The sequence below is a fragment of the Anser anser genome (assembly GCF_964211835.1).
Source record: "Anser anser genome assembly, contig: HAP1_SCAFFOLD_32, whole genome shotgun sequence".
NCBI classification, from domain to species: Eukaryota; Metazoa; Chordata; class Aves; order Anseriformes; family Anatidae; genus Anser; species Anser anser.
The window spans coordinates 4,485,288-4,508,922 of NW_028154148.1; the positions used below are offsets into that span (position 1 = coordinate 4,485,288).

Consider the following 23,635-nt stretch of genomic DNA (forward strand, 5'->3'; position numbering starts at 1 on the left):
TCCAGATTCCTCTCCAGGATGCCATTCGCCATCAGACCCAGCACCACGGGGACAATCCCAGGCCAGTCAAGGCCAGTTACTGTTTGCTGGGCCATAGGCAAGCAAGAAGGCAGCTCCCAGTGCAGCCCTTGGTCCTTCACTGATCACTCTGGGGTTCTGATCCATTGTGAGGCCCAGAAAAGCAAGAGGTCTGTTCAGGAAGCAGATCCTTGGGTGTATTCCTGAAACCAGGTTTGCAAGAGGCGTGCAGAGACATTGAAGACATGCCAATGTAGGGATAACAGGACTGTCACCAACATACATGAGATCTCAGGGCTTATCCAAATACTAGAAGCACAATGTGGAAGCCAGAAGAGAGCAGCAGTGAAAAGGCCTCGTCCTGCTGCTGGCCATGGCCATGGCTCCAGGGAAGCAGCAGCCCCGACCCGAAGGCAGCAGAGAGGCAGAGCCCAGCGGGCAGTGAGGGGCAGCCGCGAGGGCCAGCGGGGCTGCTCCTCCCTGTGGCAGCTGGGCTCTGGGCCCTGAGCCCCTCCTGCGTGCTGGGGCTGCTCCCCCAGCTCCAGAAAAGATGGGAAGGGATGGATGCTGAGACCAGTTAATTTCTTCTCGATTCTTTTTTGTCTTTATCTAAACTGGAAGCCCACTTCCATAAGTACATGAGATAGTTGGTTCAAAAATAAAATAGAATGATAAAAACATAGGATTTTAAATAGATCACAGGATATTAAATAGATCATTTCTGAATGAAAATCGCAAGGTTCATAAAATAGTATAAAAGTAAAGTAAGACTGTCCTAACACTTTTTCAGTAAAGAAAAAAAAAAAAAGAAAGAAAAATAAAGTGTTCTGTTAGGACCTTGTGCCCATTATTATTGATGAAGAAGCATGTATCCAAAGAGTTTCCTCAATGCATCCTTGAGCTCCTTGTTTCTCGTGCTGTAGATGAGGGGATTCATGGCAGCAGGAACCACAGAGTACAGAACTGCCACAACCAGGTCCAGGGATGGGGAGGAGATGGAGGGGGGCTTCAGGTAGGCAAACACGGCAGTGCTGACAAACAGGGAGATCACGGCCAGGTGAGGGAGGCACGTGGAAAAGGCTTTGTGCCGGCCCTGCTCAGAGGGGATCCTCAGCACAGCCCTGAAGATCTGCACATAGGACAGCACAATGAAAACAAAACAGCCAAATACTAAACAGACACTAACTACAATAAGCCCAGCCTCCCTGAGTAATGACTCTGAGCAGGAGAGCTTGAGGATCTGGGGGATTTCACAGAAGAACTGGTCCACAGCATTGCCTTGGCAGAGGGGCAGGGAAAATGTAGTGGCCGTGTGCAGGACAGCATGGAGAAAGCCACTGCCCCAGGCAGCTGCTGCCGTCTGGGCACAAGCTCTGCTGCCCACGAGGCTCCCGTAGTGCAGGGGCTTGCAGATGGCAATGTAGCTGTCGTAGGACATGACAGTAAGAGTAAAATATTCTGCTGATATAAAGAAGAGAAAGAAAAAGACCTGTGCAGCACACCCTTGATAGGAGATGGCCCTGGTGTCCCAGAGGGTATTGGCCATGGATTTGGGGAGAGTGGTGGAGATGCAGCCCAGGTCGAGGAGGGCGAGGTTGAGGAGGAAGAAGTCCATGGGGGTGTGGAGGCGGTGGTCGCAGGCTACGGCGGTGAGGATGAGGCCGTTGCCCAGGAGGGCAGCCAGGTAGATGCCCAGGAAGAGCCCGAAGTGCAGGAGCTGCAGCTCCCGCGTGTCTGCGAATGCCAGCAGGAGGAACTCGGTGATGGAGCTTCTGTTGGACATCTGCTGTTTAGAGGCATTGGGTTCTGCTCAAAGAATAGGAAGACATTCATAATGTACAACCGACTTAGCAGAGGAAAACTCCTACCATTTCTCATTTAAACCTCCCCAAATGATTCTCCACATCCAGGCAGGCATATGGCAGGTCCCTTTCCTGAGTTCTACTTGGTCCTGCCTTAGGGTGTCCCTGGGAGCAGGAGACTTTGCTGTGGGCAATGGAAGAGTCAGTCCTGTCCTACAGCCAGACATAAAGAGGAATTTGGTGTTATCTCAGCTTTACTTTACTCCTAATACCAAAGACATTTGCCCCAGTTTGGCTAACATTCAAACCAACTGCTCAGGAGTGCTGTTGGGATTTTTTTGTTGTTGTTGTATTTTTTATTCTAGCTGCCCCAAGACACCTGAAGGCTGCTTTTAAGTCAGAAGTCCAGGCATCTCTCCTGCACTTCAAGTAAGACCCTCTGGATACTCAGAGACAAAGGGACTGTACAACCCAGAGTCCTTTAGAGTGTTAAGGCCCTAAGTCCATCAGTCCTGCTATCAGCTGCCCTCTGCGGGCATTTCTTTGATCTACAAGACAGTTGCACTCAGAAGTGCAACTCAAAAAAACCTGGACGCTGCTGAGAGCAGAGGAATCCAGGCTCCAAGTGCCCATCTCCAGACCCCTCACCCTGTCCCTGTACTTCCCTTACCGCAAGCACCCCGACGGCTCACTCCATGGGCAGGTGAAACCCCATCCCCAGGCAGCCTGGGAGCAAGAGCAGCAGCAGCACGGCCAGGTGGAGAAGTCAGAAGGAATGGCAGCGTCTACCTCATATTGGAGAAAGAGAGAGATCTGTCCTGTCAGATGCTATCCGCCATGAGATGTGTTGGCTTCATAAAAACTCTTTGGAAATCCCATTTACATGTTCCTGCTGCCAGAGACTCACGGTGCCAAGGGCCTGCAGATCTGTCCTGCCACACGCTGCCCTCTGTTGCTGCGCTCCTCACTGCCTCCAAGCCCCCTCTCCTTCTCTCCTGTCCCCGTGCCAGCTGCGGTCAGAGCCCCCAGCCCTGCTGCGCTGTGCACAGGAGCTGCTCCTGGGCACAGCTGTCTCTCTGCACCAGGGCCCTCTTGCCACGAGCTCTCTCTGTCCCACGAGCCCGGCCCAGCTCAGCACCAGATGCCCAGCCCAAGGCATTGGAATCCCCCCTCGGGGGGCTTTGCTGAGGAGCCCACAAACCTCAGGCACTGAGAGACAATTGAAGACATCTTTCAACAAGTCCAAGTCAGAGGCAAGTTTCCTGCAGTGTCCCCCTGAGGGCCAGCACTGACACAGCCTCCCTTGGAGCTCGTTAGAGGAGAGCATTGGAGGCAGTGAGGACAAGCAGACAAAGGCAGTGTGATGGTGACCCTGATGTGTAGGAAAACTGGATGTGTTTCACCAAGCACAAGGGCCAGGCCATGACCCCGAGACCCTGGGAAGGGAGATCCTTTCCCTTCACACACTGCTCAGGGCTTTTCCTGGGGCAGGAGGAGATGGGGATGTGCATGGCCAAGTGCAGGAGAATGGTACGAGCCCTGCCTGGTTCATGGGTGGGGGCGAGGAGGCAATGAGGCCCTGGTGCTTTACCGATAAGCTGTCTCCTCCTAGGCCTCAGTGGCAGAGACAACAGCCAGAGCCATGGACACAAAGCCCTGGGTCCTGTTGGGACTCTCAGCCTTGCAACAGCCTTTGCTCCTCTCCACACCAGACTGTCCTAGGGACTCCCAGACATGCACCTCTTTCCCTGCTGGCTGTAGACCCTTGTCCATGCGGTGTCACACCGGATCTGAGCTGAGTCTAACTCAGATCTCCTTGGTGGCCATGGTCCTCCTAAGGCAGCTCTGTAGGAAGCTGGCCTGGTTCCTGGTGAGCAGGCACCACTGCTCGTGTGGCATCCCTCATGGGAGATGTTCATGAGTCTATGGAGCTAGATGGGTTCCCCCTCATGGTACTGAGGGAGCTGGCAGAAGTGCTCACCAAGCCGCTTTCCATCACTTATCAGCAGTCCTGCCTATCAGGGGTGTTCCCAGTCAAGTGGTGACAAGGAAATATGATGCCCACCTACAAAATGGCTGGAAGGAGGATCTGGGGAACTACAGGCCTGTCAGTCTGACCAGTGACGGGGAAGTTCATGGAGCACATTATCTTGAGTACCATCATGCAACACTTAGAAGACAACCAGGTGATCAGGCGCAGTCAGGAGGGCTTTATCAAAGTCAGGTCCTACTGGACAAGTCTAAACTCCTTCTATGTCAAAGTGATGCACTCAGTGGATGACGTAATCGCCATGGATGTGGTTTATCTAGACCTCAGTAAGGATTCTGAAACTGTTTCCTACAGCGTTCTCCCAGAGGAACTGGCTGCTTGAGGCTTGGACAGGTATCTGCTTCCTTGGATTAAAAAGTGTCTGGGTGGCTGGGCCCAAAGAGCTGTGGGACATGGAGCTAAATGGAGTTAGAGGCCGTTCTCTAGTGGTCACCCCCAGGGCTCAGTTCTGGGGCCAGTTCCCTTGAATATTTTCATCAGTGATCTGGACAAGGGGATTAAGTGCACCCTCAGTAAGTTTGCAGAAAACACCAGGTTAGAAGCGAGTGTTGGTCTGCCCGACGGTAGGTGGGCTCTGCAGAGGGTCCTAGATAGGCTGGACTCATGGGCCAAGGCCAAATCTATGAAGTTCAACAAGGCCAAGTGCTGGGTCCTGCACTTGGGGCACGACAACCCCATGCAATGCTGGGGAATGGCACGTGGAATGCTGCCCATGGGAAAGGGACTTGGGGGTATTGGTGGAGAGTCGGCTGAATAGGAGCCAGCAGGGTGCTCAGGTGGCCAAGCAGGCCAACAGCATCCGGGCTTGTACCAGGAATGGTGTGGTCAGCAGGAGTAGGGAAGTGATTGTGCCTCTCTACTCGGCCCTGGTGAGGCCACACGTCAGGTATTGTGTTTAGCTGTGGGGCCCCCAGCATGAGAAGGACACGGATCTATTTGAATGAATCCAGAGGAGGGCCACGAGGATGATCAAGGGGCTGGAGCACCTCTCCTCTGAAGACAGGCTGTGGGATTTGGTGTTGTTCAGCCTAGAGAAAAGAAGGCTCTGGGGAGACCTTATGGCAGCCTTCTAATACCTAAAGGGGGCTGTAGGAAAGCTGGGGAGGGACTCTTCATCAACTAGCGTAGTGATAGGACTAGGGGAAATGGCTTTACGTTGAAAGAGGGTAGGTTTAGATTAGATATTAGGCAGAAGTTCTTTACTCAGAGGGTGGTGAGGCACTGGAACAGGCTGCCCAGAGATGTCGTGGATCCCCCCTCACTGGAAGTTTTGAAGGCCACCTCGGATGGGGCTTTCAGCAACCTGGTCTAGTGGAAGGTGTCTCTGCCCACGGCAGAGGGGTTGGTATTTTAGGATCTTTAAGGTCCTTTCCTACCCAAACTACTCTCTGATTCGCTGATTCTGTAAATCCAAAACACAGCACCACACCAGCTCCTAGGAAGAAAAAGTAAGTCTATCCCAGCTAAAACTCGGACTATATCCACCCCTTCTCCATACCATTGTTCCTATGTCATGCTCAGGTCTGACACTTTCTAAATAACTATCACCACTTTTCCTCTCTTTTGATATACACACAGAGATATCTTGCCCTTAGTCTATTTGTGTCCTGGTTTTGGTTAGGATTCAGTTAATTTTCATCCTAGTATCATAGAATCGTAGAATGGCTTGGGTTGGAAGGGACATTACAGATCATCTAACTGAACTCCCCCCAGATTCCAGCCACTAGATCGGGTTGGCCAAGGCCTCATCCAGCCTGGCCTTGAACACTTCCAGGGATGGGGCATCCACAACTTCTCTGGGCAACCTGTTCCAGTACCTCACTACCCTTATAGTGAAGATTTTTCTCCTGATGTCTAGTCTAAATCTCCCCTCTTTTAGTTTAGACGACATCCTCCTGTCATTATCTACCCGAGTAGTAAAGAGTCCTTCTCCATTTTTTTTAGAAGACCCCTTTAAGGATTGAAAAGCTGCAAGGAGGTCTCCCTGGAGCCTTCTCTTCTCCAGGCTGAACAAACCTAACTCCTTCAGCCTGTCTCCACAGGCGAGGTGCTCCAGCCCTCTGATCATCTTTGTAGCCCTCCTCTAGATTTCCTGTAAGAGGTCCACATCCTTCTTGTGCTGGTGGCCCCAAACCTGGACACAGTACTCCAGGTGAGGCCTCACAAGGGCAGAGCAAAGGGGGACAATCACCTGTTGCAACCTCTCTTGCATCCATTACAGCCCTCAGCTTGGTGTCATCTGCACACTTGCTGAGGGTGCACTCTACCCCACTGTCCCTGACATTGGTAAAGATATTAAACAGTACTTAGCTCAGGATAGACCCCTGAGGGACACCACTCATCACCAGCCTCCACTTGGACATAGAGCCGTTGACCATCACTCTCTGAGTGTGACCTTCAAGCCCACTCCTTATCCACTCATTGGTGCACCCATCAAACGCGTATCCCTCCAATTTGGAGACCAGGATGTCATGTGAGACCGTGTCAAAGGACCAGGAATTTTAATCCCTAAACCTAAATACTACTACAACACTCTGAAAGGAATCCATTTTCTCTCTTGCTAACCCTAATGTCTTCCCTTAACACTAACATTAAAATCTTCTATTTAACCCTAGACATCTTGGCAGACCTAAAACACCCGTACACCGCACAGCTTATCCATACCTTAACTGCAGACCTGACACCACAAGCAGAACACCAAACACTCCCACTAAAACTTTGCTTAATCTCTAACCCAGAAAGTGAAAAACACGTACCGAGGGGGCTAGAGAGAGGTCAGCTCTGCCTCAGGATCTCCTGCCCCAGCAGGAGGAATGGGACTGGGGCAGTGACTGGGAGGTCACTTCTGTCTCTGCAGCTGATAGGGCAGCAGCAGGAACGTGTCACGCAAAGGGACTGTGAGGTCCCTTGTGTCTGGAGGTGGCAGGTCACCCTTGGCTTCTCCCTGGGATGTGCACTTTGGGGCTGACATCTGCCAGGGGACCTGCTAGGCCAGCAGAAGGCCCCTGCTTGGCATGCTGACCCTGGGATCCCCTCTGCCTCCAACCCCAGGAGGACCCAGACAGAAAGAAGGCCTGCAGAGGGGTTGTCCTGTCCCTTCTGCTTGAGTCCAGGACTGGACAGCAGGAGGCACAAGGCTTGGCTGTGTCTAGCCAAGAAGCTGCAAGGCCAGCAGCAGGCCCAGGCCTTGGGAGATGCTGGTGAGGTGACTTCTGTCTGCTTGGCTGACAGGCCGCAAGGAGCCTGATGGGTTGGGATGCCTGCTTCAGGAGTGGTTTCCACCCTGATGGAGCTTTCTTTGGTAGAAGGAAAGAGCAGGAGAGAAGAAAGTGCCACAAAGTTCACCTTGGAAGGTTGGCACTGGCCACAGGGAGGAAGAAATGTCCCTCAAAGTGTCGTGCTGTGGTGCTAGAGGTCACTCAAAGATCAGACCCTAGCTTTGTGTTTCAAGGAACAGCTGGTGAGGGTTGATGAGACATTGCTGAAATGATGGAAATGCCGGGATGAGAGCAAGGTGGTGAACAGAGATGGGTGTCTGCAGATTTCAAGGAAATAGGGCAAAAGAAAGCCTGCAGAGGAGAAGGCAGAGGGTGCTGGCAGGAATGGAAGGCCCCAACAGCCCTGACGTTTTTGTCCCTTTGGCTAGAGCTTCTGAGGAGATGAGATAGAGTCATTGCAATGGAGCCTCACTGCTTCCTTGATACCCTGTGCAGGGGTGGGGAGGTGTCCTAATGAAGTTCTTGTCGTGGCATCACACTGCCCACCACATCATACAGACCCCAAGAAGAGCCCTGAGCCAGACGTGGGGGTGCAGGATCTCCCCTCCCAGTGGCTGGGGTCAGGCCTTGGCCCTTCTGCTTCACCAAAACCAACCAAGACTTCTCTCAGCACAGCGCTTTGCCTGTCTGGAATCATGGCCTCCAATGATCTGCCCTAACAAGTCCCTGGGGAGGCTTTGTTAGGAACAGCCCTCAGTGGGGCCCATTAATACTCCAAGTCACTTCAACTTTTCCTTCTGACTTTACTTTCTCAAGCAGTTGCATCATTCTCCTCTCAGTACCCAGGTTTCATTGACTCAGCACTAAAATACACCGTGGAACTCATTAAAACACATAATCTCCTAAGGAGCCATATCTCTCCCATAGTTTTCTTCATGTCTTCAAGACTTGTTCAGCTAATTGGAGAGCTTTCATGGTGTAGTTAAGGAGGAAGATTTCAAAGAGCATCTAATAGAAATCTTTCCTCATTTTAAAGGCTGAACTATGTTGCATTTCAGTTTGGAGCATCATTTTCCTATAGATATTGGTCAAGGGATACAGCGCTGCTTAGGCTGGAAGAGCAGGGTTTTTCCTATTTAAAAGCAAGCAGCAGGAAATCGTGCTGCAATTTTCAAAAAAAAAAAAAAAAAGTTCAAGTTCCTCATTGTTTTGCCTCCAGTGAAGTTTACCTTCCAAAAGGATGACTGTACATGATCTGTTTTGCACTGATTAATAGGAAATTTAGAATAATTGTGTTAATATTAATCCATATCATAGTAATTCAATGATAAATGATGAGTTTCTTGCTAAGGAAACCATTAGACAGACTGCTGAGAGATGGGCGAGCTGGAACTCACTGAAACTCAAAGCAGCAACTGGGTTGGTGAGAGCGGTCTGAATGATCAAAGAGTAAGGGGAGGGCAAAGCAGGAGAACCATGGGAAGTGCATAGGTCCAGACAGGCAGCTGGAAAGGGGACATTCAGCATGTTCTGTGTAATGAAGACGGGTTTTTTGCCTTGAAGATGAGGGAGCACACCATGATAGACAAAACGATGACAAGGCAAGTACAGGTGAACTTCAGAATTTCTTCTCCTGCGTTGATTATAGATCATGGAAATTCACATTTCTTCATGACAGAAATTACACTTCACGTGAGACTCTCAACAGAAGGGATTGAATCATTTGAGCTGATGGGTATCACAGTATCACACAGTATCACAGATTTCTAGGTTGGAAGAGACCTCAAGATCATCGAGTCCAACCTCCGACCTAACAGTAAGTACTCCACTAAACCATATTGCTACGCTCTACATCTAAACGTCTTTTAAAGACCTCCAGGGATGGTGACTCCACCACCTCCCTGGGCAGCCCGTTCCAATGCTTAATAACCCTTTCGGTAAAGAAGTACTTCCTAACATCCAACCTAAAACTCCCCTGTCGCAGCTTTCGCCCATTCCCCCTTGTCCTGTCACCAGGCACGTGGGAGAACAGACCAACCCCCACCTCTTTACAGCCTCCTTTAAGGAGTGATAAGGTCGCCCCTGAGCCTCCTCTTCTCCAGGCTGAACAAGCCCAGCTCCTTCAGCCGCTCCTCGTAAGTCTTGTTCTTCAGACCCCTCACCAGCTTCGTCGCCCTTCTCTGGACTCGCTCGAGCACGTCCATGTCCTTCCTGTAGCGAGGGGCCCAAAACTGAACACAGTACTCGAGGTGCGGCCTCACCAGAGCCGAGTACAGGGGCACAATCACTTCCCTAGACCTGCTGGCCACACTGCTTCTTATACAGGCCAGGATGCTGTTGGCCTTCTTGGCCACCTGGGCACACTGCTGGCTCATATTCAGCCGACTATCAACCAATACTCCCAGGTCCTTCTCGGCCAGGCAGCTTTCCAGCCACTCATCTCCCAGCCTGTAGCTCTGCTTGGGGTTGTTGCACCCCAGGTGCAGGACCCGGCACTTGGCCTTGTTGAACTTCATACAGTTGACCTCAGCCCATCGCTCCAGCCTATCCAGATCCTCCTGCAGAGCCTTCCTGCCCTCGAGCAGATCGACACACGCACTTAGCTTGGTGTCATCTGCAAACTTCCTGAGGGTGCACTGGACGCCCTCATCCAGATCATTGATAAAGATATTAAAGAGGACCGGCCCCAGTACCGAGCCCTGGGGGACACCACTAGTGACCGGCCTCCAACCAGATTTCACTCCATTCACCACAACTCTCTGGGCCCGGCTATCCAGCCAGTTTCTAACCCAGCGAAGCGTACGCCAGTCCAAGCCACGAGCAGCCAGTTTCTTGAGGAGAATGTTGTGGGAAACGGTGTCAAAAGCCTTACTGAGGTCAAGGTAAACCACATCCACAGCCTTTCCCTCATCCACCAATCGCGTCACTTGGTCATAGAAGGAGATCAGGTTCGTCAAGCAGGACCTGCCTTTCATAAACCCATGCTGACTGGGCCTGATCGCCTGCTTGCCCTGCAAGTGCCGCGTCATGACCCTCAAGATAATCTGCTCCATGAGCTTTCCTGGCACTGAGGTCAAACTGACAGGCCTATAGTTCCCCGGGTCTGCCCTGCGGCCCTTCTTATAGATGGGTGTCACATTTGCTAGCCGCCAGTCAACTGGGACCTCCCCCGATAGCCAGGACTGCCGATAAATGATGGAAAGCGGCTTGGCCAGCTCCTCCGCCAGTTCTTTCAGTACCCTCGGGTGCATCCCATCCGGCCCCATCGACTTGTGCACATCCAAGCTCCGTAGCAGGTCGCCAACCATTTCCTCATGGATAGCGAAGGCCACGTCCTGCTCCCCATCCCCTTCCACCAGCTCAAGGCACTGGGTATCCAGAGAACAACCGGTATTGCCGCTAAAGACTGAGGCAAAGGCGGCATTAAGCACCTCAGCCTTTTCCTCATCCTTAGTAACTAGGTTTCCCCTCGCATCCAGTAAAGGATGGAGATTCTCCTTAGTCCTCCGTTTCGCGTTGATATATTTGTAAAAGGATTTTTTGTTGTCTTTAACGGCAGTAGCCAGGTTGAGCTCCAGATGAGCTTTGGCCTTTCTAATTTTCTCCCTGCACAGCCTCGCTACATCCTTGTAGTCCTCCTCTGTGGCCCGCCCTTTTTTCCAAAGATTATAAACCCTCTTTTTTCTGCTAAGCACAAGCCGCAACTCTCTGTTGAGCCAGGCCGGTCTTCTTCCACGCCAGATCGTCTTTGGACACGTGGGGACGGACCGCTCCTGTGCCATCACGATTTCCTTCTTGAGGAGCGCCCAGCCTTCCTGGACTCCTCTGCCCTTCAGAACCGCCTCCCAAGGGACTCGGCCAACCAGCGTCCTGAGCAGCTCAAAGTCAGCCCTCCGGAAGTCCAATACAGCAGTTTTACTGGTCCCCTTCCTGGCCTCGCCAAGAATAGAGAACTCTACCATTTCGTGGTCACTCTACCCAAGACAGTTTCCGACCACCACATCTCCCACCAGTCCTTCTCTGTTTGTGAAGAGAAGGTCTAGCGGGGCACCACCCCTGGTAGGTTCGCTGACCAGCTGCGTCAGGAAGCTATCTCCCACGCTCTCCAGAAACCTCCTAGACTGTTTTCTCTGTGCCGTGTTGTGTTTCCAGGATATGTCCGGGAAGTTGAAGTCCCCCACGAGGACAAGCACCGACGATTTTGCAACTTCTGTCAGTTGCCTATAAAACTCCTCATCCGTCTCCTCATCCTGGTTCGGCGGTCTATAACAGACCCCGACCAGGATGCTAGCCTTGCCGGCCTTCCCGCGGATCCTAACCCACAGGGATTCAACCTTATCATTCCCAGCCTGGAGTTCCACAACATCAACATCAAAAGATTCTCTAATGTAGAGAGCCACGCCACCACCCCCTCTGGGCTGCCTGTCCCTCCTGAAGAGCCGATAGCCAGGCATTGCAGCACTCCAGTCGTGGGAGCGGTCCCACCACGTCTCCGTGATGGCAACCAAGTCGTAGCCTGCCTGCTGCACGATGGCTTCCAGCTCCTCCTGTTTGTTACCCATGCTGCGTGCATTAGTGTAGATGCACTTCAGCTGGGCCATCGCCTTCTTCCCCGGCCTAGCCATTGTTTCCCCCGGCACAGCTCCAACAAGCCTTGTTTGAGCCCCGTCCCCCTTCTTACCTAGTTTAAAGCGCTCTCTATGAGTCCCGTCAGCTCCTGGCCTAGGATCCGTTTTCCCCTTGGAGATAGGGACCCGTCTGGGGCCATCAGGCCGGGTGCCGAGTAAAGCTCCCCATGGTGAAAAAACCCAAAATTTCTGTGCTTGCACCAGCCTCTGAGCCACCTATTAACCACGCGAGCTTTCCATGTCCTCTCCGTGCCTCTCCCTTCCCCCGTAGGGATGGACGAAAACACCACCTGCACTCCCGCTCCCTCCACCAATCGTCCCAGCCCCCTATAGTCCTGTTTGATAGCCTTGAGGCTTCTCTTTTCAACATCGTCACTGCCAGCCTGGACTATCAAAAGCGGGTAATAGTCAGAGGGGCGAACCAGGTTTGGAAGCTTCCTGGTAATGTCTCTGACCCTGGCCCCAGGGAGGCAGCAGACTTCCCTATGTGTGGGGTCAGGCCAACAAATAGGGCCCTCCGTTCCCCTGAGGAGGGAGTCGCCCACAACAATCACCCTTCTTTCTTTCTTGGTGGAGGCAGTCCTGAGGCGTGGAGTCAACTTCCTCACCTCAGGCATCCTCCTGGGTAGGCTTCCTACCTCATCCTCACCCACCGGTCTCTCCAGCTCCAGGGCCTCAAACATATTGTTCAAGGGCACCTGGGAAGGCGGCACCGGAAGGGGAGGGCATCTCCTGCGAGGACGAGCAGGGACCTGTCTCCATTCCTCCTCAACTCGCAGGTCCCCTCCCTCTGCCAAATGGCGACAGGGCAGGGGGTCCACCCCACTTTGGAGCGTCTCACCCTGGTCCCTCTCCCTCCGGTCCTGCAGGGAGTCGCTCCACCAGTCTATCTCCCACTCGCACTCCCTGATATCCCTCAACCTCTGCACCTCCTCCTTGAGCTCCGCCACCATGCGGACCAGGTCGTCCACCTGCTCACACCTCACGCAAGCAGTCTCTCTGCCTCCCGCCGATGGCAGCAAGAGGCTCAGACACTCCCTGCATCCGGAGACCTGAACTGCCGCATGTTTGGGCGGGCAGTTGGTCTGGGTGTGTACTGACTTCCTAGAGAAAGCACCGTGCCTGGTGGAGACCATTGCAGCCCAGCTGACGGGAGAGTGCCGTTGGAGGAGTTGTCCCTATGGGCGGGTGTGAGCGCTCCGCCCTTCCTGCCCGCCCTGCCCGCGCTAACTGCCTCGCTAACTGCCGCGTCACTCCCCCCGTGTCACTCCCTGTTCGCCGCGCTCCTGGTCGCTCGCGCTCCCTAAGGGCTGCCTTTGAACGGCCGGGGGGAGGAGCTGTCGCTGACGCTGCTGGCTCCACCTATGCCTCGTCAGCCTCCCTCACGAGGGCTGCCGGTGCCTGGCGGCTCCCTCACGTAGGCTCGATGCCCGAAAAATAGCCCTGCCTGTCCCGATCCCGCGCTCCGTTGCAGCACGCGTCTGCCCCGGAGCCGGTCGCCTTGGCAAGTGAGTGGTGCTGAGCTGGGCCGGGCTCGTGGGACAGAGAGAGCTCGTGGCAAGAGGGCCCTGGTGCAGAGAGACAGCTGTGCCCAGGAGCAGCTCCTGTGCACAGCACACCAGGGCTGGGGGCTCTGACTGCAGCTGGCACGGGGACAGGAGAGAAGGAGAGAGGGCTTGGAGGCAGTTGGCAGTGGGAGGATGCTGAGAGCTGCCTGCAGGAGAAACCTGCACAGCCCTTGACAAGGTACGTCTCTGGCTGCAGGGCCATGCAGCTGCACGTCCTGGAAGGGTCTCCTGCTGGGTCTTGTTTCTGGGAGGGCAGTGGGCAATGCAGTAGGCTTTGGGAGTCCTGCTGGATGGCACTGCGAGGTGAGGAAGTCTGGCAGAAGCCCCTCGGAGTGCCCTAAACCAGGTGCCCCCGGTCAGCCCAGAACACCCTGCCCTGGCTGGCCAGGCCGGGCTCTCTGCCAGCTGCCCCGGAGCTCCTGCAGCCATGGAAAGAAGAGAAGCTCCCAAGCTCCGTCTGGCTTGCTGTGGCCCTTCTCCCTCAGCAGAATTCTCCTGTTTCTTCTCAGGGAAACACCTGAATGGGATGAGAGTGCAGCTCAGAGAGGGGTGACACAAGGCAGCTGAGAACAGGACTGGTGGACAGAAGTGCTCTTCTCGGTCTGCACTAATGGACACTCCCATAAAATATCAGCAGGAGTGTACAGGAAATGTGAGGGCATTCAACCATCCAATACCTATCCTAAGCATTACAGGGCCTACTGGGAGAAAATACAGCAAACAAAATCCCTACAGCTAAGCTCTGCGTTCAGATGACTTGTTTGCAAGAACTGACAAGTCGAAAGGACTTGAGTTACCCCCATGTTCCTGTTTCCCTCCTGCTGCACAGCAGGAAGGACTCCTCTGGAGCCCACAGAAGCCCCTGCTCCCAGGGCCACTCTCAGCCAGCACCAGCCGCAGCTCAAGCAGGAGAGCTGAAGAAAGGTTCTCCTGCAAAGAGACAGGCTTGGGCTGGAGGGTGCTCTAAGGCTTGTAATAAGTCTCCCTCAGAGAAGTGTATATTAACTTTGTTCTCCCTTATCCTTTTCAACAGACAACTGCATTCAAAGTCAGCAAATGCAAAACAGTAGCTCTGTGAGAGAATTCCTCCTGCTGGCATTCGCAGACATGCGCGAGCTGCAGCTCCTGCACTTCGGGCTCTTCCTGGGCATCTACCTGGCTGCCCTCCTGGGCAACGGCCTCATCCTCACCGCCGTAGCCTGTGACCACCGCCTCCACACCCCCATGGACTTCTTCCTCCTCAACCTCGCCCTCCTTGACCTGGGCTGCATCTCCACCACTCTGCCCAAAGCCATGGCCAATGCCCTCTGGGACACCAGGGCCATCTCCTATCAAGGGTGTGCTGCACAGTTCTTCTTTTTAGTCTTCTTCATTGGAGGGGAGTATTCCCTTCTCACTGTCATGTCCTACGACCGCTACGTTGCCATCTGCAAGCCCCTGCACTACGGGAGCCTCGTGGGCAGCAGAGCTTGTGCCCAGACGGCAGCAGCTGCCTGGGGCAGTGGCTTTCTCAATGCTGTCCTGCACACGGCCACTACCTTTTCCCTGCCTTTCTGCCAAGGCAATGCTGTGGACCAGTTCTTCTGTGATCTTCCTCAGATTCTCAAGCTCTCTTGCTCAGAGGCATTCCTCAGGGAGGTTGGGATTATTGTAGTTAGTGTCTGTTTAGCTTTTGGCTGTTTTGTTTTCATTGTGCTGTCCTATGTGCAGATTTTCAGGACAGTGCTGAGGATGCCCTCTAATCAGGGCCGGCACAAAGCCTTTTGCACATGCCTTCCTCACCTGGCCGTGGTCTCCCTATTTATCAGTACTGGCATGTTCGCCTACCTGAAGCCCTCCATCTCCTCCCCATCCCTGGACCTGGTGGTGGCAGTTCTGTACTCGGTGGTTCCTCCTGCCATGAATCCCCTCATCTACAGCATGAGGAACAAGGAGCTCAAGGATGCATTGAGGAAACTCTTTGGATACATGCTTCTTCAACAGTAATAATGGGCAAAGTCCCAGAACACAGAACAGAACGCTTTTCTTATTTTTTTTTTTCTGTATAAGTGTTAGAACAGCCTTACTTTACTTTTGTACAATTTTCTGAGCCTTGTGATTTTCATTCAGTAATGATCTACTTAGTATCCTATGTGTTTATCATTCTATTTTATTTTTGAACCAAGTATCTCATGTACTTATGGAAGTGGGCTTCCCGTTTAGATAAAGACAAAAAAGCGTTGAGCAGAAATTCATTGGTCCCAGCTTCCATCCCTTCCCATCTTTTCTGGAGCTGGGGGAGCAGCCCCAGCACGCAGGAGGGGCTCAGGGCCCAGAGCCCAGCTGCCACAGGGAGGAGCAGCCCCGCTGGGACTCACGGCTGCCCCTCACTGCCCGCTGGGCTCTGCCTCTCTGCTGCCTTTGGGTCGGGGCTGCTGCTTCCCTGGAGCCATGGCCATGGCCAGCAGCAGGACGTGGCCTTTTCACTGCTGCTCTCTTCTGGCTTCCAAATTGTTCTCTTATGCTCTTGTATTTGACTAAACGTTTAGATTTCATGTGCCTTGTTGATAGGTTTGTTGTCTGTACGGTGGCATCTCTTTCTTTGCACAGCTCTTCCAAAGCTGGTGTTAGGAATATACCCAAGGAGCTGCTTCCTGAACAGACCTCTTGCTTTTCTGGGCCTCACAATGGATCAGAACCCCAGAGTGATCAGTGAAGGACCAAGGGCTGCACTGGGAGCTGCCTTCTTGCTTGCCTATGGCCCAGCAAACAGTAACTGGCCTTGACTGGCCTGGGATTGTCCCCGTGGTGCTGGGTCTGATGGCGAATGGCATCCTGGAGAGGAATCTGGAGCTGCTCTGTGCCTGGGCCAGGCCTCTTGTGCTGGCCTGGGGAGCGGGGCTGGCCCTGCGGGGCACAGGCACTCTGTGCTGGGGATGTCCCAGGCAGGAGAGTAGGGCTCCTGCAGCTTCACGGCCCTCCATCTCCTGAGCCGTGGCTGGCCCCAGCGCGGGGGCTGCTGGGGAGGCCCAGAGCCGCCTTTGTGCCAGTAGCTGCGGTGCCTTGCGAGGGGCTGGGGCTGTGCTGGCCGTGCCCAGAGCCCTGCAGCAGACTGCGGTGGGCACTGGCCTGGGGCCAGCCCAGCCTGCGCTGCTGGGCTGGGGAGAGGTCCGGGAGGTGGGGAGAGGTGGGCAGGGGCTGGGCTGGGCTGGGCAGTGCCCGGCAGAGGGCACCAGCAGCGTCAGGGAGCGGTGGCAGCATGCAGGGGAGGGCTCCCAGCAGGGCTTGGTGCTGCAGAGCCAGGGCTGGGGAAGGGAGCCCCGAGCTGCAGGGGCAGGGGACACGAGGGCGCTCGGGGCCCTTGCTGGCCTGGGCAGAGCACGAAGGGGGCCCAGGGCATTCGTCCCCTCACCGCAGCCTGCCACGACCTGCACGGCGCTCACGGAGCATCCAGGGCTAGGCTCTGCCCCGTGGTTCACAGGGAGAGGGCAAAGCCTCTCTGAAGAAGAGGCTGAAACTGAAAAAGGTCCCTCCGCTGCCCCGTGGTGTGACAGGGCCAGGGTGGGACAGCTTACCTTTATTTGATGTAGTTCTTGTGTAATTTGCATTGGTGATGGCACAAAAAGACAGCTCCTTCACCAGTGATGTACATCCTTCTTCATGTTAGGCCACAACTCAACGTCCTTCACTCTGCTTTATCTCACAGATGAACTGGATTAGGTCTCCTTGATTACTCTGAGGCACAATGCAGTGCTTTTTGCCTTCTGACACTCCAGCACAATATGTGTGACTTTCCCTTACTCTGCGCATTGACCTGACGGGTCATTTCACATTTTTCACTTTCAAAACCCTAGTTGGATGGGGACCATTTCCAAAGTGGGACAAGCTGATGGGTTCTGGCTCAGCCATTTGAAGCGTGCTATATTTGAGTTTTTCAGCCTGAGTTTGCTAGAGATGACCCAGGAAGGGAAATGGATGTTCAAGTGTCTCGTAGGAATAAGGGAGAGTATCATGGGTTTCCAAGGGCCATTTCAAATCTAGATCAGTCCCAGAAACCCACAGAAGAAGGGGATTGTCTTTGAAGGGGTTTCCTGTGCTGGTCTGGGCTGCAGTTACAGGGACAAAGACCACTGCTGGCAGTGGAGGTGCCCTGGGAACTCCACCTGGCTCCACCTGATTTTCCCAAAGGAGTCTGGTCTCCTGAAGGTCTTTTCTGACACCTGGTGGTCCAGGGAAGTGCCTCAAACACAACGGGGCCACAGGAGGTTTCCCCTGGTTATGCTTATGGTCACACAGCAAAGCTCTGCCTCAATGCCCAGTAATTTTTTTAGTACTTAACTAATAAAGCATCTACTCATCAGATCAAATGATTCAATCCCTTCCATTCAATGTCTCACGTGAATGATAATTTCTATCATGAAGAAATGTGAATTTTCAGGATGAATATTCATCGCAGGAGAAGAAATACTGGTGTTCACCTGTACTTCCATTTTCATCGCTTTGTCTATCATGGTTTGCTCCCTCATCTTCCAGGCACAAAACCTGACTTGATTACACAGACCCTGCTGAATGTCCCCTTTCCAGCTGCCTGTCTGGACCTATACACTTCCCATGGTTCTCCTGGTTTGCCCTCCCCTTACTCTTGGATCATTCAGACCGCTCTCACCAACCCAGTTGCTGCTTTGAGTTTCAGTCAGTTCCAGCTCGCCCATCTCTCAGCAGTCGGTCTAACGGTTTCCTTAGCAAGAAACTCTTCATTTCTCATTGTATTAGTATGATATGGATTAATATTAACACTACAATTTTAAATTTCCTATTAATCAGTGTAAACTACATCTTTTACAGTCATCCTTTTGGGAAGGTACACATCACTGGAGGAAAAAAAATGAGGAACATAATTTTTTTTTTTTTTTTAATTGCAGCATGATTTCCTGCTGTTTGTTTTTAAATAGGAATAACCCTGCTCTTCCTATATAAGCAGGGCTTCAAAGAAACAACCCTAGACCAATATCTATGGGAAAATGATGCTCTAAACTGAAATGCAACAAAATTCAGCCTTTAAAATGAGGAAAGATTTCTATTAGATGCTCTTTGAAATCCTCCTCCTTAACTACACCATGAAAGCTCTCCAATTAGCTGAACAACTTTGAAGACTTGAAGAAAACTTTGGGAGAGATATGGCTGCTTAGGACTTTCTGCATTTTAATGAGTTCCATGGTGTATTTTAGTGCTGACTCTACTAAGCTTGGGTACTGAGAGAAGAATGATGCAACTGCTTGAGAAAATAAAGTCAGAAGGAAAAGTTGAAGTGACTTGGATTATTAGAGGGCCCCACTGAGGGCTGTTCCTAACAAAGCCTCCCCAGGGACTTGTTAGGGCACATAACTGGAGGCCATGATTGCAGACAGGCAAAGCGCTGTGCTGAGAAAAGTCTTGGTTGGTTTTGGTGAAGCAGAAGGGCCAAGGCCTGACCCCAGCCACTGGGAGGGGAGATCCTGCACACCCCCGTCTGGCTCAGGGCTCTTCTTGGGGTCTGTATGATGTGGTGGGCAGTGTGATGCCACGGGAAGAACTTCATTAGGACACCTCCCCACCCCTGCACAGGGTATCAAGGAAGCAGTGAGGCTCCATTGCAATGACTCTATCTCGTCTCGTCAGAAGCTCTAGCCAAAGGGACAGAAACGTCAGGGCTGTTGGGGCCTTCCATTCCTGCCAGCACCCTCTGCCTTCTCCTCTGCAGGCTTTCCTATGCTGTCCCACACTTTGCCCTATTTCCTTGAAGTCTGCAGACACCCATCTCTGTCCAACACCTTGCTCTCATCCAGGACTTTCCATCACTTTCCCCATGTCTCATCAACCCTCATCAGCTGTTCCTTGATGAACAAAAAGCGTGGGTCTGGTCATAGGCTCTCTTTCGGTGACCTCTGTCACCACAGCACGACCCTTTGAGGGACATTTCTTCCTCTTCATGGCCAGTGCCACACTTCCAAGGTGCACTTTGTGGCAGTTTTTTCTCTCCTGCTCTTTCCAACTACCAAAGAAAGCTCCATCAGGGTGGAAACCGCTCCTGAAGCAGGCATCCCAACCCATCTGGTTCCTTGCGGCCTGTCAGCCAAGCAGACAGAAGTCACCTCAGCAGCATCTCCCAAGGCCTGGGCCTGCTGCTGGCCTTGCAGCTTCTTGGCTAGACACAGCCAAGCCTTGTGCCTCCTGCTGTCCAGTCCTGGTCTCAAGCAGAAGGGACAGGACAACCCCTGTGCGGGCCTTCTTTCTGTCTGGGTCGTCCTGGGGATGGAGGCAGAGGGGATCCCACAGGCAGCATGCCAAGCAGGGGCCTTCTGCTGGCCTAGCAGGGCCACTGGCAGATGTCAGCCCCAAAGTGCACATCCCAGGGAGAAGCCAAGGCTGACCTGCCACCTCCAGACACAAGGGACCTCACAGTCCCTTTGCGTGACACGTTCCTGCTGCTGCCCTATCAGCTGCAGAGACAGAAGTGACCTCCCAGTCACTGCCCCAGTCACATTCCTCCTGCTGGGGCAGGAGATCCTGAGGCAGAGCTGAGGTCGTCAGAGCATTCCCACCCATCTCCTCCTTGTGGCCCACAAGCTGATCAGATCCATGGCCCCTCACATCCATCTCTGAATGCCATGGGACTGCACGGCAACATTACGGTTCCTGCCCTGCCCCAAGGGGACAAGCACCTTGAGTTAAGGGTTAAAAAGTGTCTGAAGGTTCGGAGGTTAATGCACAGGAACAAGTGCTTTCTCTGTTTGGTGTTCAGGTTTTCATTAGGGACCTTGGCTCAGTTTTCTGGGTTACAATTTAATCAAATATTTCATGGGCAGGTTTGGTGTTCTGCTTACGGTGTCAAGGTCTGTGGTTAGGGTATGACCAAGCTTTGTGGTTTAGGATTTTGTTTAGGTCTGCCAAGAAGTCTAGGGTCAAATAAAGCATTTAAATCTAGTGTTAAGGGGAGGGATCAAGGTAAGGAAAAGTGTAAGGGTAAGGGAAAGAATTTTGGCTTCTAGGGTTTCTTTGAGGTCAAGCATTAGAGTAGTAGATTGCTCTCATGGTGTGGAGTAACATTTAGGTTTAGGAATTAAGTTTATTGGTTGAAGCCGGTGAAGGGCCTCATGTGACTGTTTTAGGTCACGGTTACAGCAGCATCAGCATAACCTGAACCTTCTTACCTCTACAAAATCCTTAATTTCTGCTGGCCAAGCCCTTATTCCCTCCTCCAAATCTCGCATTTCTCTTGTCCTGGGTTTCTCCTGATCTCCCCATATCAGTCATCTTCTTAGGGGCATGTTGATGATGGCTTGCATGATCTCAGCGTATCCATCACACCTCTGTTGGCTACTCTATTTCTGAGAAAAGTGGCACTTAAGACACGATGGAAAAGGACACAAAAGTCCATCAGAGCACCCTGCACAATGTGCCCAGCAGCTCTGCACCTGCAGAAATGTGCTGTTCCTGCCTACAAGTTTTCTTTCCAGAATGGCTCCTAGGGATCCAGGGTAACTTTTCCCAGGCCCTCACTTCCCCAGGCCACACCACTCTTGCCCGCAGGCCCCACGTGTCTCTGCAACCCTCCCCTCTTCCCCTGCAGTAGTGGCACCTCACCGCAGCAGGTTGGTGCATCTCCAGGCTCAGGGGTGTTTCCTGAGGGCCTGCCCCGTGTGGGGAGTGGCGGGGAGGAAGAGAGCAAGGTCAGCTCCTGGGGCCTGGCTGAGCACAGCCCAGCCATCCCGCACCGCGGGCAGGCCCCTTCTCCCAGGCTGAGGCACACACGCAAGGTGGACACTCCTCCATCAGCCCAGCTTCGCGCAGGGCCCTTCAGCCCTGCCCCTGTCCTGGGACTCGCCTCCTCCTCCTCCACCCACAGACATACATTGCTTTCCATTTGGGGACCCAGGCAGGACTTTAAGGATCTGCTAAAGCCCTGAATTTCCATGTTTTTCATAGTCTTCACACAAGTCTTCCTCCTGCCATCCCCACTGCCTAGCCCTGCCTTCCAGGTGGAACTCAGTAACGTGGTGCTCAGCAATAAATAATGGGGTCATCTTTCCAAGGGAGGGTAGAATTTCTCAGGGGAAGGCTGCAGAGCTGATGAAGTATTGCATCTTCATCAAGGCTTTAAATAAGGTCTCCCCAGTTATTATGCAGTCTTATGGGCCTTTACCTGCTGGCTCTTCACAGCCTCCCCTGGCATTGCAGAGCCCTCCTTAGCCCCTGGACACCTCAGATTCGCTTTTCCCCCTAAAAGACTCTTCCTCGGATGGTCACTCATTTTAAGAGGTCCTAATCACTACCCACTGAGCACATTGTCCCTGGAGATCCCCTGACATCTCCTGGCAGCTCCAGATTCCTCTCCAGGCTGGAATCTGCCATCAGCCCCACTGCAGGGGATGCAGTCCCATGCAGATGAGTCCAAGACCAGTTGTTGTCTGCTTGGGGAAGTGCCACCACAAATTGAGCTCTTGGTCCATCACTTTGTTCCTTCACAGACCGCCCTGGGACTTTCAGCCTGTGTCCTTCCCTCCATGAAGAAGCCCAGGAAACAGAAGAGCAGGGAGCAACCCCTTGGCTCTATTCCTGATAGCACATTTGGAAGAGGTGTCCAGGTTTCTTAGCAGCCCCTCTTGTTACTGTGGTGCTAGCAGGGAGGCCGGCTGTGACCCAGGGCTGCACAGTGCCTGCTGCTGCCTGCAGCCACAGGGATGTCACTGCAGAGAGAACAGTATCGTCACCAACATACATGAGATCTGAGGGCTTATCCAAATAAAAGAGCACAGGAGAACACACTGGAGGCCAGAAGACAGCAGCAGCAAAAAGGCCATGTCCTGCTGCTGGCCATGGCCATGGCTCCAGGGAAGCAGCAGGGGCCCTGAGCCCCTCCTACATGCTGGGGCTGTTCCCCAAGATGCAGAGGAGATGGGAAGAGATGGCAGCTGAGACCAGTGTAGTTCTGATGTTTTATTTTATTGTGTTTATCTACATGGCAAGCCTGCTTCTTTAGGTAATTAGATGATTGGGTCACTGTAAATGAAAAAAATAATCTGGGAGCAGGTAAAGGATAACATTATTTAAACCAAAACAAATAATTAGCAGAAGATATTTATAGAGGCATATAATAACAAAATTTTTCCTCACAGTTTCTGAAATCATAAAGGAACTCAAAGTCATTACTGATTCTGAAAAAGCATGTATCCAAAGAGTTTCCTTACTGCATCCTTGAGCTCCTGGTTCCTCATGCCGTAGATGAGGGGGTTCACTGCTGGAGGCACCACCGAGTACAGAACTGCCACCATAAGGTCCAAAGATGGAGAGGAGATGGAGGGGGGCTTCAGGTAGGCAAACATGGCAGTGCTGATAAACAGGGAGACCACAGCCAGGTGAGGGAGGCATGTGGAAAAGGCTTTGTGCCTGCCCTGCTCAGAGGGCATCCTCAGCACTGCCCTGAAGATCTGAATATAGGAGAAAACAATGAAAACAAAACAGCCAAAGGCTAAAGAAACACTACACACAAGTGCCCCAACTTCCCTGAGGTAGGCATCTGAGCAGGAGAGCTTGAGGATCTGGGGGATTTCACAGAAGAACTGGTCCACAGCATTGCCTTGGCAGAGGGGCAGGGAAAATGTAGTGGCCGTGTGCAGGACAGCATTGAGAAAGCCACTGCCCCAGGCAGCTGCTGCCATCTGGGCACAAGCTCTGCTGCCCACGAGGCTCCCGTAGTGCAGGGGCTTGCAGATGGCAACGTAGCGGTCGTAGGACATGACCGTGAGAACATAAAATTCTGACACAATCAAGAAGACAAACAGAAAGACCTGTGCAGCACAGCCTTGATAAGAGATGGCCTTGGTGTCCCAGAGGGCATTGGCCATGGCTTTGGGGAGGGTGGTGGAGATGGAGCCCAGGTCGAGGAGGGCGAGGTTGAGGAGGAAGAAGTACATGGGGGTGTGGAGGCGGTAGTCGCAGGCTACGGCGGTGAGGATGAGGCCGTTGCCCAGGAGGGCAGCCAGGTAGATGCCCAGGAAGAGCCTGAAGTGCAGGAGCTGCAGCTCCCGCGTGTCTGCGAATGCCAGCAGGAGGAACTCGCTCACAGAGCTGCTGTTGGCCATCTCCTGAATTTCGGCGCAGTTGTCTGTTGAAAATGAGAAGGCAGAAAAATGTTAAAACAGACTTCTCTGAGGAAAACCTATTGCAAGCCTTAGAGCACCCCCCACCCAAGCCTCTCTCTTTGCAGGAGAACCTTTCTGCAGCTCTCCTGCTTGAGCTGCAGCTGGTGCTGGCTGAGAGTGGCACTGGGAGCAGGGGCTGCTGTGGGCTCCAGAGGAGTCCTTCCTGCTGTGCAGCAAGAGGGAGGCAGGAA

The 23,635-nt window shown here is 52.9% G+C and overlaps 2 protein-coding genes across 2 annotated transcripts; one reads left to right on the forward strand and one right to left on the reverse strand.

Moving 5' to 3' along the window:
• Positions 1–23,384, reverse strand: LOC310890604 (olfactory receptor 14A16-like; the record flags this gene model as incomplete). The annotated part of the gene is made up of 2 exons (XM_083852918.1): positions 1–1,507; positions 23,091–23,384. 2 exons carry the CDS (start codon positions 23,382–23,384, stop codon positions 869–871), a joined length of 933 nt encoding a protein of 310 aa, XP_083709044.1. The 3' UTR covers positions 1–868.
• LOC310890510 (olfactory receptor 14A16-like) lies at positions 14,256–15,270 on the forward strand (the record flags this gene model as incomplete). Its single annotated transcript, XM_083852844.1, has 1 exon — positions 14,256–15,270. Exon 1 carries the CDS (start codon positions 14,341–14,343, stop codon positions 15,268–15,270), a length of 930 nt encoding a protein of 309 aa, XP_083708970.1. The 5' UTR covers positions 14,256–14,340.
• Positions 23,385–23,635: the final 251 nt, after the last annotated feature.